Source organism: Kogia breviceps, chromosome 1 (assembly GCF_026419965.1).
Source record: "Kogia breviceps isolate mKogBre1 chromosome 1, mKogBre1 haplotype 1, whole genome shotgun sequence".
In the NCBI taxonomy this organism is placed as follows: Eukaryota; Metazoa; Chordata; class Mammalia; order Artiodactyla; family Physeteridae; genus Kogia; species Kogia breviceps.
The window spans coordinates 126,658,852-126,674,115 of NC_081310.1; the positions used below are offsets into that span (position 1 = coordinate 126,658,852).

At 34.4% G+C, this 15,264-nt stretch overlaps 1 protein-coding gene across 1 annotated transcript in view; it reads left to right on the top strand.

The window, feature by feature from the left end:
- Positions 1-15,264, top strand: part of COL24A1 (collagen type XXIV alpha 1 chain) — a 395,634-nt gene that overhangs the window by 227,049 nt on the left and 153,321 nt on the right. The window contains exons 25-27 of the mRNA XM_059061755.2: positions 3,698-3,751; positions 7,253-7,306; positions 14,180-14,233. Of these exons, the coding sequence (XP_058917738.1) occupies positions 3,698-3,751; positions 7,253-7,306; positions 14,180-14,233 (162 nt within the window). The remainder of the gene's footprint in view (positions 1-3,697; positions 3,752-7,252; positions 7,307-14,179; positions 14,234-15,264) is intronic.

The following is a 15,264-nucleotide window of genomic DNA, read 5'->3' on the forward strand; positions in this document are numbered from 1 at the left end:
TTCATAAAATGGTTTCATAATGACATATTCTTTTGAAAAGCTTGTATGCTTTTTTCTCACTCAACGTTGTTTTCTTAAAAGGTTTATTCATATTGATATTTATAGATCTGTCTGGTCCATTAATTTTAACTGCTGTTGAGTTTTTCCACTGTACAAATAAATTTCAGTTTATCAGTTTCCATACTGATAATTCAGATGATTCTACTTCTCTACTTAAATAATGCCAGCATGGACATTTTCTGTGTATCTCCTAGTGCATATATGTGAGAGTAGAAACCCATGTATACAGTTAGAAATGAAAGTGCTAGGTTGTGGGTTAAGTCATCTTCTGTTTTACTACATACAATAAATTGCTCTCCAAAGTGATGTACCAATTTATATCCTTCCTATGTATGAATTCTGTCCCCACATTCTAGCCAACACTTCTAGTGTTATCAGATTAATATGTTTGTATTAGACTTTTTGAGGTTCTGGAATAGTCCAAGGGAACCACTTTAAATCTGTTCCCTAGCTAAGTTTCATTAAAGATTCCCTATGGATCCTATGGATGTGGATGTAATCCTATGAATTGTTTTTCTAGTAAGAACCTATCTCTTCCAATTATGCCCTTTTGATGTACTGCTCCTTCTAATACTTACATCGGAGTGACAAACTCAAATGCCCTATTGGGACCAGGCATGTAGTATAATAAATAAGTGAAATGGTCAGGTATGAGACAAGAAATTGGTAGGGAATGTGGTGAACTAAAGAGTACTTATCCAATATTTGCCTTTGAGAATGCTAGCCTACACCATGCTAGTGCTCTGAAGACAGGCATCCTGTAAATCTTTATATATAAAATCTCCAGATTGGTAAATCTTAGCACCTTTATTCAGCTTTTTAAAATTAGTAAGTGTGAGCTGTGGGCTAAACAAAATACTTTTGTAGGTAATATTACTCTGGTATGCATGGTCAATATTGGGATAGGCCAAATGGATCTACTCCATTCACTCACCTAGATTTTATATGTTAGGAAATGGGGTTTTTTTCCCCCTATATTAAGACTAGTCTGTGTTCAGGTTCTGCTATTTTGGTTATTGTCTCACAAGAGTTCTATTTCATTGTTCCTGCTCAGATTTGATTAACTGACCATTGATCATTGATTGTTTCAGAGTGAAAGTATTCACTCTCTTAAACTTAAATAGGCATAGAAATAAATTATCAGATCACTTCCATCTGGATGTAACTACTAATATTAGCATATTGCTTAAGAATATAGGTCAGTGCTGTGCAATAGAAATATGAAACAAGTCACAAATGTAATTAAAAATTTTCCAGTAGCCATATTTTAAAAGGTAAAAAAAAGATGAAAATGATTTCAGTAATATTTTACTTAAACTAATATATCCAAAGCATTATCATTTTAATATGTAATCAAATAGTCATTAACTAGATATTTTACATTTTAAAAGGTTTTTTAATCTATTTTTATTGAAGTATAGTTGATCTACAATATTGTGTTAGTTTCAGGGGTACAAAAAAATCTGTTTTAAAAAAGTAGCATAGCAGCAACATGGTGTAATAGAAAAAGCTTTGGCCACAGAAGACTGGAATTTAGTTGTGACTATGCCATTGATTTACTGTGGTATCTTAAAAGAAGACCTAACTCCTCAGTTCTTCAGTTTTCTTGACTCCACTTTCTTTTCAAGGGCACTGTACAGATCAAGTAACAATAGGAAGAAGCAGTCAGAGATTATCAAGAAGGATTATATCATAGTTCTTGACATCATTCCAGTGAATGCTAAATGTTATTCCTAAGTCATTGGATCCAAATGGGAAGGAAATCCAAAAAAGAGGGGATACATGTGTATGTATAGTTGATTCACTTTGCTGTGCAGTTGAAATTAACACAACATGGTAAAGCAACTATACTCCCATAAAATTTTTTTAAAAGAAGGATATAATGTCCTCTCTTTCAAAAAAGGTGAATAATATAGTTAGTCAAGGATTTACTGGTTGGTGATGAAAAAAATCACTGGTTGTGTATGTGTCTATACAGGTACACATCACCATCATAGCCAAAATAAATAAATATGTGTGGATGTTCCTTCATATGCAAAGATTTTGATAACAAAACTATTTTTGCCTGTTTTGCATTCTTTTTGTAGTAGGTTTTTGAAATCTAATGTGTCTTTTACATTTAAGCACATGTCAGTTTGGACTAGCCACATTTCAAGCGTTCAAAAGCCACTTAAACTCATCTATACTATTTAAACTCATCTACCTTAGAAAGCTTCTTAACTCATCTGCCTCATCTGTTAAAGGGGAATCATCATAATACTACCAAATATAGTTGTTATGAGGATTAAATCAGATACACAGAAAGTATTTAACATATGTTAATGTATACATAATCACCAGATAGATAGATCGATCGATCAATCGATAGATAGATATGGATGAGGATATAGATATTGGATTGACCAAAAAGTTCGTTTGGGTTTTTCTGTAAGATCTTATGTAAGAGCAGGAAAAACATGAACAGACTTTTTGGCCAACCCAATATATGTGGATAAAATCATGCCCCATACAATAACTTCAGGTAGCTTCAACACAGCAAACCATTTTTTCATGATTCAGGTACCTTCTATATGCTAGTATGTAATATTATATAATCTAAATAGTGTCTTTGCTTGGTAGCTATTGAAAAAGAAAATGTTTCATACATATTTAAATAAAAGTAGAAAATAACTTCATAATTGAAGACAGTCGGAGAAGGATTATACTCTTGTTGTAAAGCTTGTTCTACGTTACCATTTTTGCTTTCTACACTACTTGAAGTAGAATCCATAGAGACAAAGGTAGATGCACCCTGAGCGTTGTTCACTGTGAAACAGTGGTACTGATTGCCTTCTTTCACTTCTTCTGCCAAATTCATTCTTTACTTCAAGCTATTTTCTCCACCTAGAACTCTCTTCCTCCTTTCTGCACTTGGCTGGCTGGCCTCTTTTTATTCTTCAGCTTTCAGTTTAAATGTTAGGTCTCAGATTTACCCTGACAATCTTTCCTAAAATAGGTCTTGTCTTTTATTCTCCACCTCAGCATCACAGTTGTTTCTTTGTGAACCTGTATCATAATTTATAAATGTTCACTTTCTAATTTAGTTGTCCTTGTTTCTGTTACAAGACTTTTTGCCTCATCAGGGCAGGGACTTGATCTCCTTTTGCTTACTAATGAAACCTCAGCAAGCAGCATAGTGCATGGCACAAAGTAGGCACCAAATATTTTTTGAATGAATTAACGAGTGGGTATGTGCTATTCCCTCATGTGTTGAGGAGCTTTCAAAGAAGGAAGTCACAAATGATTTCTTAAGCTAGTGTATCCACATCAAGAATCTACAAAAACTGCAAGAGTTTTTATGACATCTACTGAACTGTAAGTTCTACAAGGACAGGGATTATGTTTGAATTTGAAACTCAGCGCCTCCTAGCAGCCAGCCTGTCACATATTAGACATTCATATATATTTGTTAATTAACTGAATAATTAATTCTGATGTGAAGTCTTAGGCCGGACGCCTATACCAGGAGGAATTTTACTCTAAGATAAAATTTAGGATGAGTTAGAAAGAAACATCATGTTTATAGGTGATTTAAAACCAGGATGCTATAATAGTAATACAATATATGTGTATTTTCTATTATATTTTTTCCTAAAAGGGACCTGTTGGTTTACCTGGAGAAGTTGGAATGACTGGAAGCTCTGGTGAAAAGGTAATTTCTTTCATTGTTTTGTTCAATAGTAAGGATTCTAAGCTAAACTCAAAGGAGAGACAGTCATATGATATTTTATGAATTAGAAATTAGAAATTACTCATAACTTAAAAAGCATTACCTGTACTGAATCTCTTAAACGTATTGAAATATAGCTGATAACATGTATGTTTCTAATTTTTAAAAGGCAGAGTACTCTTTTGGCTATAATGATGTGTTCTGAAGAGAAAAGATGAAATTGATGGTCTAGGTTTATGACTAGAAAATATTTAAATCTACTTATGAGAACAAGCTCCTAAAGGAAACAGTTTTGAAAGTGAAGAATAAGTTATCACTTTACCTGATCCAAGTTTCAGTCACAAACTCTTTATATCCTCTTGGAATTCAGTATGAAGTTATTCAAGGGTCTTTTTGGCTATTGTGATGGAAATTGTAATTTGCTTAAGAATTTCCTAGAAATCATTATCTTGGGAGTGATTTTCCATATTGAATTTCAAACTTAGGAAAGTTTTTTTTAAAAAAATAAGTAAGTCTTTATTTGAAACCAGCAAGGGCATTTTCTTGAATTTTTTTTTAATAGAATCTTATAATGAACTAGTAGGTAATAAACCAAAAACTTCAAGTCTTTGACTGAAACCTGACTTGATGAATATAAAGCGGAAGCATGATAGTCTAATATGCAAGGCTACTCTTTGTGAATAATTAAGTAGAGCCAGGATTAGAGGTAAATTAGATAATATTCCAGTTATTTCCATCTGAAATTTTTAATTTAAGTCAAACTCAACATATTGGCTTTGCCAAAAGATTCCTTCAGTTTTTAAGTAAAAAATAAAAGACACATTTTTCATTTTCACCAAGAACTTTATTGAACAACTTATTCACTGTTTTGTTCCACTACCTTCTCCTATTTTTCTGATAAATTCATAATTCCATCTTTCCAAAACTTTTTATCTTTTTTGAGCAAAGAACTGTTACAGGTGCCTTTTACAGTCTTCCAGGGAATTGAAATTTCTTCCATTAAGAGAATTTTGTGAAGACCGAAACAAATGGATATCCAAAGGTGCAATGTCTGGTGAATACGGCGGATGAATCAGAACTTCCCAGCCAAGTTGTAACAGTTTTTATTTCTTGTCATCAGAGAAACATGTGGTCTTGCGTTATCCTGATGGAAGATTATGAGTTTTCTGTTGACTAATTTCGGATGCTTTTTATCCAGTGCTGCTTTCAGTTGGTCTAATTGGGAGCAATACTTGTTGGAATTAATCGTTTGGTTTTCTGGAAGGAGCTCATAATAGAGGACTCCCTTCCAATCTCACCATATGTACAGCGTCAACTTCTTTGGATGAAGACTGGCCTTTGGTGTGGTTGGTGGTGGTTCATTTCACTTGCCTCACCATCTCTTCCGTTCCACATTATTGTACAGTTTCCACTTTTCATCACCCATCACAATTTGTTTTAAAAACGGAACATTTTTATTACGTTTTACTAGAGAATCACATGCAGAAATATGGTCAATAATGTTTTTTTTGCTTAAATTATGTGAAACCCAAACATCAAAGCAATTAGTATAACCAAGCTGGTAGAAATGATTTTCAACGCTTGATTTGGATATTGTGCTATAACATTGATTGTTCTCAATTAATGTCTTGATTTGATTGCTATCAACTTCAACTGGTCTACCCGACTGTGGAGCATCATCCAGCAAGAAACCTCTAGCACAAAACTTAGCAAACCACTTTTGAGACGTTTGATCAGTCACAGCACCTTCTCCATACACTGCACAAATCTAGTTTTTGCGTTTCAGTTGCGTTTTTACCTTTCTTGAAAGAATAAAGCATAATATTTAGAAAAATGTTGCTTTTTTCTTCCATCTTCAGTATTAAAATGGCTACACAAAAGTTCACCAGATTTGATAATATTTTTAAATGCACGCTGATATGACAGCTGTCATAATACAATCTAACGAAATTGTTTCAAATGAAGTTAAAGACAACTAAGTGCTACTAGAGCCATCTTACAGAAAAAAAACAAATGAACTTTTTGGCCAACCCAATATTTAAAATTCATCATTCTTTTCCCACATCCAAACTGGTCTCTTCCCAATTATCTCATTTCTGTTAGTATGCCTTATACCTATCTCTATTCTTCCAGTTTTCCAGAATAGATAGAGTGCACTCATCTTTGCATTTCCCTTTTCCTCCATCCTCTATGCCTAATCTTTTAGCAGGTCTTAGAGTTTTTTCTTTATAATTTGTCCTTTCTAATAGTCGATCCAAAGCTACCCCCTCAGACGTACTCTTATTAGTTTATCTTAAATTTACCCTCTATCATATTTATGCTACCCTTTCCCTATCTTTTAATCCAGCCTACATACTATAAGCAGAAGACTAATTCTGATGGGTCATGATAAAGCATTTTGAAGAACCTTCATTAGCCTCCCTATTGTTGAAGCCTGTTAACGGCTCTACTTTGCTGTCAAGATACTGTGATTTTGGCTTAATCAGTTCATCCAACAAATTTTCTAATATTCTCCAGTATAAACCTTTCTTGCTCCCCATCTCATATTTCATACTTGTCCCTATTCTTATTCTTACTGTTTTCTTGGTTTAGAGTATCCTCTCCCCTTCCCTCTATTTATTCAAAGCCAAACTACACTACTCAATTAAATTCCTATCTCCTCTGTAAAGGCTTTCCAGATTATTCTAATCCTTCCTGACTTCTTGCCTTCCTGGGCTTAGAATAAGTACCACACGATTTAAAATTTCATTGTCCTTTAATTGATTCATCTTTGTTAATGTCATGTTTTCAATTACTTGAGGGTAGAGTCTAAGTCAAATATCTGTTATATCTCTCCAACTCTCACTTAGTACATTAAAAGTGATTGATATATACTTGTTGATATTTTTATTAACAATATAACAAATATAAAATGATGTCAGGTCAAAAAATTTAGATGGTTTTGTACTTTTTTCATTCTGGTTTAGTTACTTGTGTGTTAGGTTAAATTTTCTACACTAACATGTTGAAAAGTCTTGGAATTTTAATGTAAATCAGTTTAGACCTTTAATCTGCTGTGGCATATGTGATTATCATGATTATGCTTAATTGTGATGGACAGATTACAGAAATAATATTTTGTTCAATGGTTATATACTTAATTTTTATAATATGCTTTCACAATTTTACAGTTCTTATATTTTATATGTCTCAAAATTATAAGAATTTCTATTTGCAAAACTAGAATACGATGTACACTCAATTTAAAATCTTGATTATTCATCATTTCTATTTTCATCATTTTAATAAGACTTTTTAGTATTTTATCCCTTAGAAAGTATCTTAAGAGGATTTTTATTAAAAGTCTAGCAACTTTAGGGTAAAAATGCATAATTTGTAAATTTAAAAATTACTGAAAACTAGGATGAGTTTCCTGTCTAGGCTTAGCTCATTCATGACTAATTAACATGCCTCAACGTTTTTCTTTTTTCTTTGTTTTAAAAGGGAGAACGTGGAAATCCAGGGCCACTAGGTCCCCAGGGGGAAAAGGGCGTTATGGTAAGAGCTCAGTGATTCGAAAGATATTTGTCCAAAGAACATAATAAAGTTAAGGCATTCCAGAGGTGGAATTGCCTTGAATGAAGTTTAAGTAAGTGAAAAATGCTATTTTGCGGTAAACTTCCTTTAGAATTTTCTCCTCCTCTAAACAGTTTACCATTCAGAATGCTGATTGGCACTGAAAAGCATGCAAATGACATAGCTAGGTCGAATGAGCCAATAGTTTTAAGAAAAGAATTAAACCATCCTAAGTTAGCTTAAGTGGATGAAGAAGAAAATTCAGTTAGGATTCTACTTTATTTTTATAGCTTATAGTTTATATGGCACATATCATCATTGCCACTTTTCCATAAGTTTGTGGTCACAGTGTAATAATTTGATATGTGGAAGAGCAGAATCCAGAATTCATCTTACATTCTTTTATCTTTAAGATAGTAATAGCTGATAAATTTTATACCTAGATTGCAGTTTTTTCATTTATTAAAGTTTCTAAATGTGATAGAAATGAACAATTTTTTTCAATTAAAGAATCTTGCTTTCAGAAAATATATTGTGATGGATCTGGTGTACCTAATGCTATCTACAAATTCATTTTACATAAATTTTTGCTCAGTTTTAACTTCTGTATTATGAGTAGAGCACTGTAAGATTATTTTTTTGCCTAGCTCCAATTGCTGTCAACTAGGAAGTTTAATATACCCATAAGGCTAATTAATTTCAGGAATTATTGACTCCTAAGGCATTCTCTGAATCATTTGAATATGGTTAAACCACAAAGGATGTGTTCCTTCTGAAATGTGACAGGCTAAAGTATTTGAACACATTCACATATCTTTTATTTTTTAACATCTTTATTGGAGTATAACTGTTTTACAATGGTGTGTTAGTTTCTGCTTTACAACAAAGTGAATAAGCTATACGTACACATATATCCCCATATGTCCTCCCTCTTGTGTCTCCCTCCCACACTCCCTATCCCACCCCTCTAGGTGGACACAAAGCATCGAGCTGATCTCCCTGTGCTATGCGGCTGCTTCCCACTAGCTAGCTATTTTACATTTGGTGGTATATATACATCTATGCCACTCTCTCACTTCGTCCCAGCTTACCCTTCCCACGCCCCCATGTCCTCAAGTCCATTCTCTACGTCTGCATATTTATTCCTGTCCTGCCCCTAGGTTCTTCAGAACCTTTTTTTTTTTTTTAAGATTCCATATATATGTGTTAGCATATGGTTTCTGATTTTTTTCTTTCTCACTTACTTCACTCTGTATGACAGACTCTGGGTCCATCCACCTCACTGCAAATAACTCAATTTCATTTCTTTTTATGGCTGAGTGATATTCCATTGTATATATGCACCACATCTTCTTTATCCATTCATCTGTTGATGGACACTTAGGTTGCTTCCATATCCTGGCTATTGTAAATAGTGCAACAATGAACATTGTGGTACATGACTCTGTTTGAATTATGGTTTTCTCAGAGTATATGCCCAGTAATGGGATACCTGGGTCATATGGTAGTTCTATTTTTCATTTTTTAAGGAACCTCCATACTGTTCTCCAAGTGGCTGTACCAGTTTACATTCCCACAAGCAGTGCAAGAAGGTTCCCTTTTCTCCACACCCTCTCCAGCATTTATTGTTTATAGATTTTTTGATGATGGCCATTCTGACCTGTGTGAGGTGATAGCTCATTGTAGTTTTGATTTGTATTTCTCTAATGATTAGTGATGTTGACCATCTTTTCATGTGCCTCTTGGCCATCTGTATGTCTTCTTTGGAGAAATGTCTGTTTAGGTCTTCTGCCCATTTTTGGATTGGGTTGTTTGTTTTTTGGATATTGAGCTGCATGAGCTGCTTGTAAATTTTGGAGATTAATCCTTTGTCAGTTGCTTCATTTGCAAATGTTTTCTCCCATTACGAGGGCTGTCTTTTCGTCTTGTTTATGGTTTCCTTTCCTGTGCAAAAGCTTCTAAGTTTCTTTAGGTCCCATTTGGTTATTTTTGTTTTTAAGTCCATTTCTCTAGGAGGTGAGCCAGAAAAGATCTTGCTGTGATTTATGTCATAGAGTGTTCTGCCTATGTTTTCCTCTAACAGTTTTATAGTGTCTGGCCTTACGTTTAAGTCTTTAATCCATTTTGAGTTTATTTTTATGTATGGTGTTAGGGAATGTTCTAATTTCATTATTTTCCATGTAGCTGTCCAGTTTTCCCAGCACCACTAATCGAAGAGGCTGTCTTTTCTCTATTGTATATTCTTGCCTGCTTTATCAAAAATAAGGTGACCATATGTGTGTGGGTTTATCTCTAGGCTTTCTATCCTGTTCCATTGAGCTATATTTCCATTTCTGTGCCAGTACCATACTGTCTTGATTACTGTAGTTTTGTAGTATACTCTGAAGTCCTGGAGCCTGATTCCTCCAGCTCCGTTTTTCTTTCTCAAGATTCCTTTGGCTGTTCGGGGCCTTTTGTGTTTCCATACAAATTGTGAAATTTTTTGTTCTGGTTCTGTAAAAAATGCCATTGATAGTTTGATAGGGATTGCACTGAATCTGTAGATTGCTTTGGGTAGTATAGTCATTTTCACACTGTTGATTCTTCCAATCCAAGAACATGGTATATCTCTATCTGTTTGTATGATCTTTAATTTCTTTCATCAGTGTCTTATAGTTTTCTGCATGCAGGTCTTTTGTCTCCTTAGGTAGGTTTATTCCTAGGTATTTTATTCTTTTTGTCGCAAGGGTAAATGGGAGTGTTTTCTTATTTTCTCTTTCAGATTTTTCATCATTAATATATAGGAATGCAAGAGATTTCTGTGCATTAATTTTGCATCCTGCTACTTTACCAAATGCATTGATTACCTCTAGTAGTTTTCTGGTAGCATCTTTAGGATTCTCTATGTATAGTATTGTGTCATCTGCAAACAGTGACAGCTCAACTTCTTTGTTTCCGATTTGGATTCCTTTTATTTCTTTTTCTTCTCTGATTGCTGAGGCTAAGACTTCCAAAACTATGTTGAATAATAGTGGTGAGAGTGGACACCCTTGTCTTGTTCCTGATCTTAGAGGAAATGCTTTCAGTTTTTCACCATTGAGAATGATTCTGGCTGTGGGTTTGTCATATATGGCCTTTATTATGTTGAGGTAAGTTCCCTCTGTGCCTACTTTCTAGAGGGTTTTTATTATAAATGGGTGTTGAATTTTGTTGAAAGCGTTTTCTGCATCTATTGAGATGATCATATGGTTTTTCTCCTTCAATTTGTTAATATGGTTTATCACATTGACTGATTTGCATATATTGAAGAATCCTTGCATTCCTGGGTTAAACCCCACTTGATCATGGTGTCTGATCCTTTTAATGTGCTGTTGGATTCTGTTTGCTAGTATTATGTTGAGGATTTTTGCATCCATGTTCATCAGTGATATTGGCCTGTAGTTTTCTTTCTTTGTGACCTCTTTATCTGGTTTTGGTATCAGGATTATGGTGGCCTTGTAGAATTAGTTTGGTTGTGTTCTTCCCTCTGCTATATTTTGGAAGAGTTTGAGAAGGATAGGTGTTAGCTCTTCTCTAAATGTTTGATAGAATTCGCCTGTGAATCTGTCTTGTCCTGGGCTTTTGTTTGTTGGAAGATTTTTAATCACAGTCTCAATTTCAGTGCTTGTGATTAGTCTGTTTATATTTTCTGTTTCTTCCTGGTTCAGTCAGAAGGTTGTGCTTTTCTAAGAATTTGTTCACTTCTTCCAGGTTGTCCATTTTATTGGCATATAGTTGCTTTCAGTAATCTCTCATGATCTTTTGTATTTCTGCAGTGTCAGTTGTTACTTCTTTTTCATCTCTAATTCTATTGATTTGAGTCTTCTCCCTTTTTTTCTTGATGAGTCTGGCTAATGGTTTATCAATTTTGCTTATCTTTTCAAAGAACCAGCTTTTAGTTTTATTGATCTTTGCTATTGTTTCCTTCATTTCTTTCTGATCTGATCTTTATGATTTCTTTCCTTTTGCTAACTTTGGGGTTTTTTTGCTCTTTTTTCTCTAATTTCTTTAGGTGTAAGGTTACGTTATTTATTTCAGATTTTTCTTGTTTCTTGAGGTATGATTGTATTGCTATAAACTTCCCTCTTAGAACTGCTTTTGCTGATTCCTATAGGTTTTGGGTCGTCGTGTTTTCATTGTCATTTGTTTCTATGTAGTTTTTGACTTCCTCTTTGATTTCTTCAGTGATCTCTTTGTTATTTAGTAGCATATTCTTTAGCCTCCATGTGTTTGTATTTTTCACAGATTTTTTTCCTATAATTGATATCCAGTCTCATAGCATTGTGGTCAGAAAAGATACCTGACACGATTTCAATTTTCTTAAATTTACTGAGGCTTGTTTTGTGACCTAAGATATGATCTATCCTGGAGAATGTTCCATGAGCACTTGAGAAGAAAGTGCATTTTGTTGTTTTTGGAAGGAATGTCCTATAAATATCAATTAAATCCATCTTATTTAATGTGTCATTTAAAGCTTGTGTTTCCTTATTTACTTTCATTTTGGATGACTGTCCATTGGTGAAAGTGGGGTGTTAAAGTCCCCTACTATGATTGTGTTACTGTCAATTTCTCCTTTTATGGCTGTTAGCATTTGCCTTATGTATTGAGGTGCTCCTATGTTGGGTGCATAAATTTTACAATTGTTATATCTTCTTCTTGGATTGATTCCTTGATCATTACATAGTATCCCTCTTTGTCCTTGTAATAGGCTTTATTTTAAAGTCTTTTTTGTCTCTTATGAGTATTGCTATTCCAACTTTCTTTTGATTTCCATTTGTATGGAATATCTTTTTCCATCCCCGCACTTTCAGTCTATCTGTGTCCCTAGGTCTGAAGTGGTCTCTTTTAGACAACATATATATGCTTCTTGTTTTTGTATCCATTCAACCAGTCTATGTCTTTTGATTGGAGCATTTAATCCATTACATTTAAGGTAGTTATCAATATTTATATTCCTATTACCATTTTATTAATTGTTTTGGGTTTTTTATGGTAGGTCTTTCCTTCTCTTTTTTTTCCTGCTTAGGGAAGTTCCTTTAGCATTTGTTGTAAAGCTGGTTTGGTGATGCTGAATTATTTTCTCTTTTGCTTGTCTGTAAAGGTTTTAATTTCTCCATCAAATCTGAGTGAGATCCTTACTGAGTAGAGTAGATCTTGGCTGTAGGTTTTTCCCTTTCATCACTTTAAATATGTCCTGCCACTCCTTTTGGCTTACAGAGTTTCTGCTGAAATATCAGCTGTTAACCTTATGGGGATTCCCTTATATGTTATTTGTTGCTTTTCCCTTGCTGCTTTTAATATTTTTTCTTTGTATTTAAGTTTTGATAATTTGGTTAATATGTGTATTGGCATGTTTATCGTAGGTTTTGTCCTGTATGGGACTCTCTGCACTTCCTGGACTTGATTGACTATTTCCTTTCCCATATTAGAGAATTTTTCAACCATAATCTCTTCAAATATTCTCTCAGTACCTTTCTTTTTCTCTTCTTCTTACACTCCTATAATTCGAATGTTGGTGCATTTAATGTTTTCCCAGAGGTCTCTGAGACTGTCCTCAGTTCTTTTCATTCTTTTTTCTTTATTCTGCTCTGCAGTAGTTAATGTCCACTATTTTATCTTCCAAGTCATTTATCCATTCTTCTGCCTGAATTATTCTGCTATTGATTCCTTCTAGAGAATTTTTAATTTATTTATTGTGTTGATCATCATTGTTTGTTTGCTTTTTAGTTCTTCTACATCCTTGTTAAATGTTTCTTGTATTTTCTCCATTGTATTTCCAAGATTTTGGATCATCTTTACTATCATTACACTGAATTCTTTTTCAGGTAGACTGCCTGTTTCCTCTTCATTTGTTTGTGTTTTTTGGGGTTTTTACCTTGCTCCTTCATCTGCTGTGTGTTTCTGTCTTCTCATTTTGCATAACTTACTGTGTTTGGGGTCTCCTTTTCGCAGGCTGCAGTTTCGTAGTTCCCGTTTTTTTTGGTGTCTGCCCCCAGTGGCTAAGGTTGGTTCTGTGGGTTGTGTAGGCTTTCTGGTGGAGGGGACTGGTGCCTGCGTTCTGGTGAATGAGGCTGGATCTTGTCTTTCTGGTGGGCAGGACCGTGTCCGGTGGTGTGTTTTGGGATGTCTGCAACCTTATGATTTTAGGCAGTCTCTCTGCTAATGGGTGGGATTATGTTCCTATCTTGCTAGTTGTTTGTCATAGGGTGTCCAGCACTGTAGCTTGCTGGTCGTGGAGTGAAGCTGGGCCTTACCGTTGAGGTGGAGATCTCTGGGAGAGCTTTCGCAGTTCGATATTACATGGAACCAGGAGGTCTCTGGTCTACCAATGTCCTGAACTCGGCTCTCCTACCTCAGAGGCACAGGTCTGACACCTGGCCAGAGCACAAAGACCCAGTCAACCACACGGCTGCTGGTCTTGGAGTCCCCTGGAGAGGCCCACATTTCTTAATTATTGAATTCCTTGACATCTGAAAATGATATGGTTTCACAATCTATAGAACATAATATACATCTATTCATAGCATAACACAACCTACAGAAATGTGAGATGAATATTCTCTCTCAGTAGGTTATAATATGTGATTCTGGCTAGCAAATTTCATTTCTAGGCAAAGTTTCTAATAAAAGTATACCCAGCTTCTGTGTAAACATTTTTTATTTCTATTGTCTATCTCTAGAACATTTTCTGTGGCTTCTTATGTCTTGGATAGTAGAAGGAGATCTTATCACATTACCATTTTAAATTACTATTTATAATTTACTTTTTTGTCTTCAATGAAAATAATTAGATGTGATGGAGAATTTATGTCTTTTATGTTTTTGCTTAAATTATAGGGATATCCAGGTCCTCCTGGGGTTCCAGGAGCCATGGGTCCACTGGGATTACCTGTAAGTATAGAAAAGACTTCTCTTCCCAGTCACTGCAAATCACTCTAGAATATATCATTGTATCTTGAACTTCCTCACTTCTACTTGCTCTATTATTTACTGCTCACTTCTAATAGTATAGTTCTGCAACCTAAAATAAAAAACATCTAAACTTTCTTTTGAATAACCACATATAAGAAAACAGAGTCAGTAATCAAGCTTAGACCTATTGGAGAAACAAATAACAAGCACAATTTCCAACATGTTGTTCTTAGAAATTTCCACACATTCTCAAACTGATAAAATTCATGGAAAATATACCTTTATTCAAAAACTGAGTTTTGAAAAACTTCATTTGTGGTTACAGAAAGATAACGAAGCCTTGTCTCTAAAGAGAAAGTTTGCTTATTAAAATTTGAAAGTTACTATGCACTTAAATGTGAAAAATATCAGCCTTTGTGATCCCCTAAGCAGAACTATTATCAGAAATGGTTTATGCTGTTTTGTGAAGCTTCTGTTTTGAAGATAAGCCCAATCTTCCAGCATACTGATAGATGTGTCATTGACTTCTAAAATGAGAAAGACTTATCTAGGGCACAGTTGCCAATCTTTTTACTCATGTAAGATAAGAAATAGATTTGAGTTCCTTTGAAAGTTCACTGTTTTTATCTACCTGTGTTATATAGAAAAATAAATTTTGTCTTCTAAGCATTGGAGACCATTGGGTATAAAAATAATTCATTGTACTTGACTTAGTAACAAATAACAACTTAATCTTCTTTTAAGGCTATTTTTTTGTGGCATGTAAATTTGGAAAACTTTGTGGCATTTTTCATTGTAACAGAAAAAAATCTATTTTTATGTGATGGGATTATCATAAGCATCTAGAGTAATGAGAAAGAAATCTTGCAAAAGTAGCCATTTCTTCTTTGATGGACCAGGCATATTAGACTGGCTAAGTGGGTGTGGCTAAGTGGCTAAGTCTGGTCAGACTGGCTAAGTGGGTGTCTCCCTTATGTGTTGTGTCTCCCCCCCACCATATGTGCTTATCC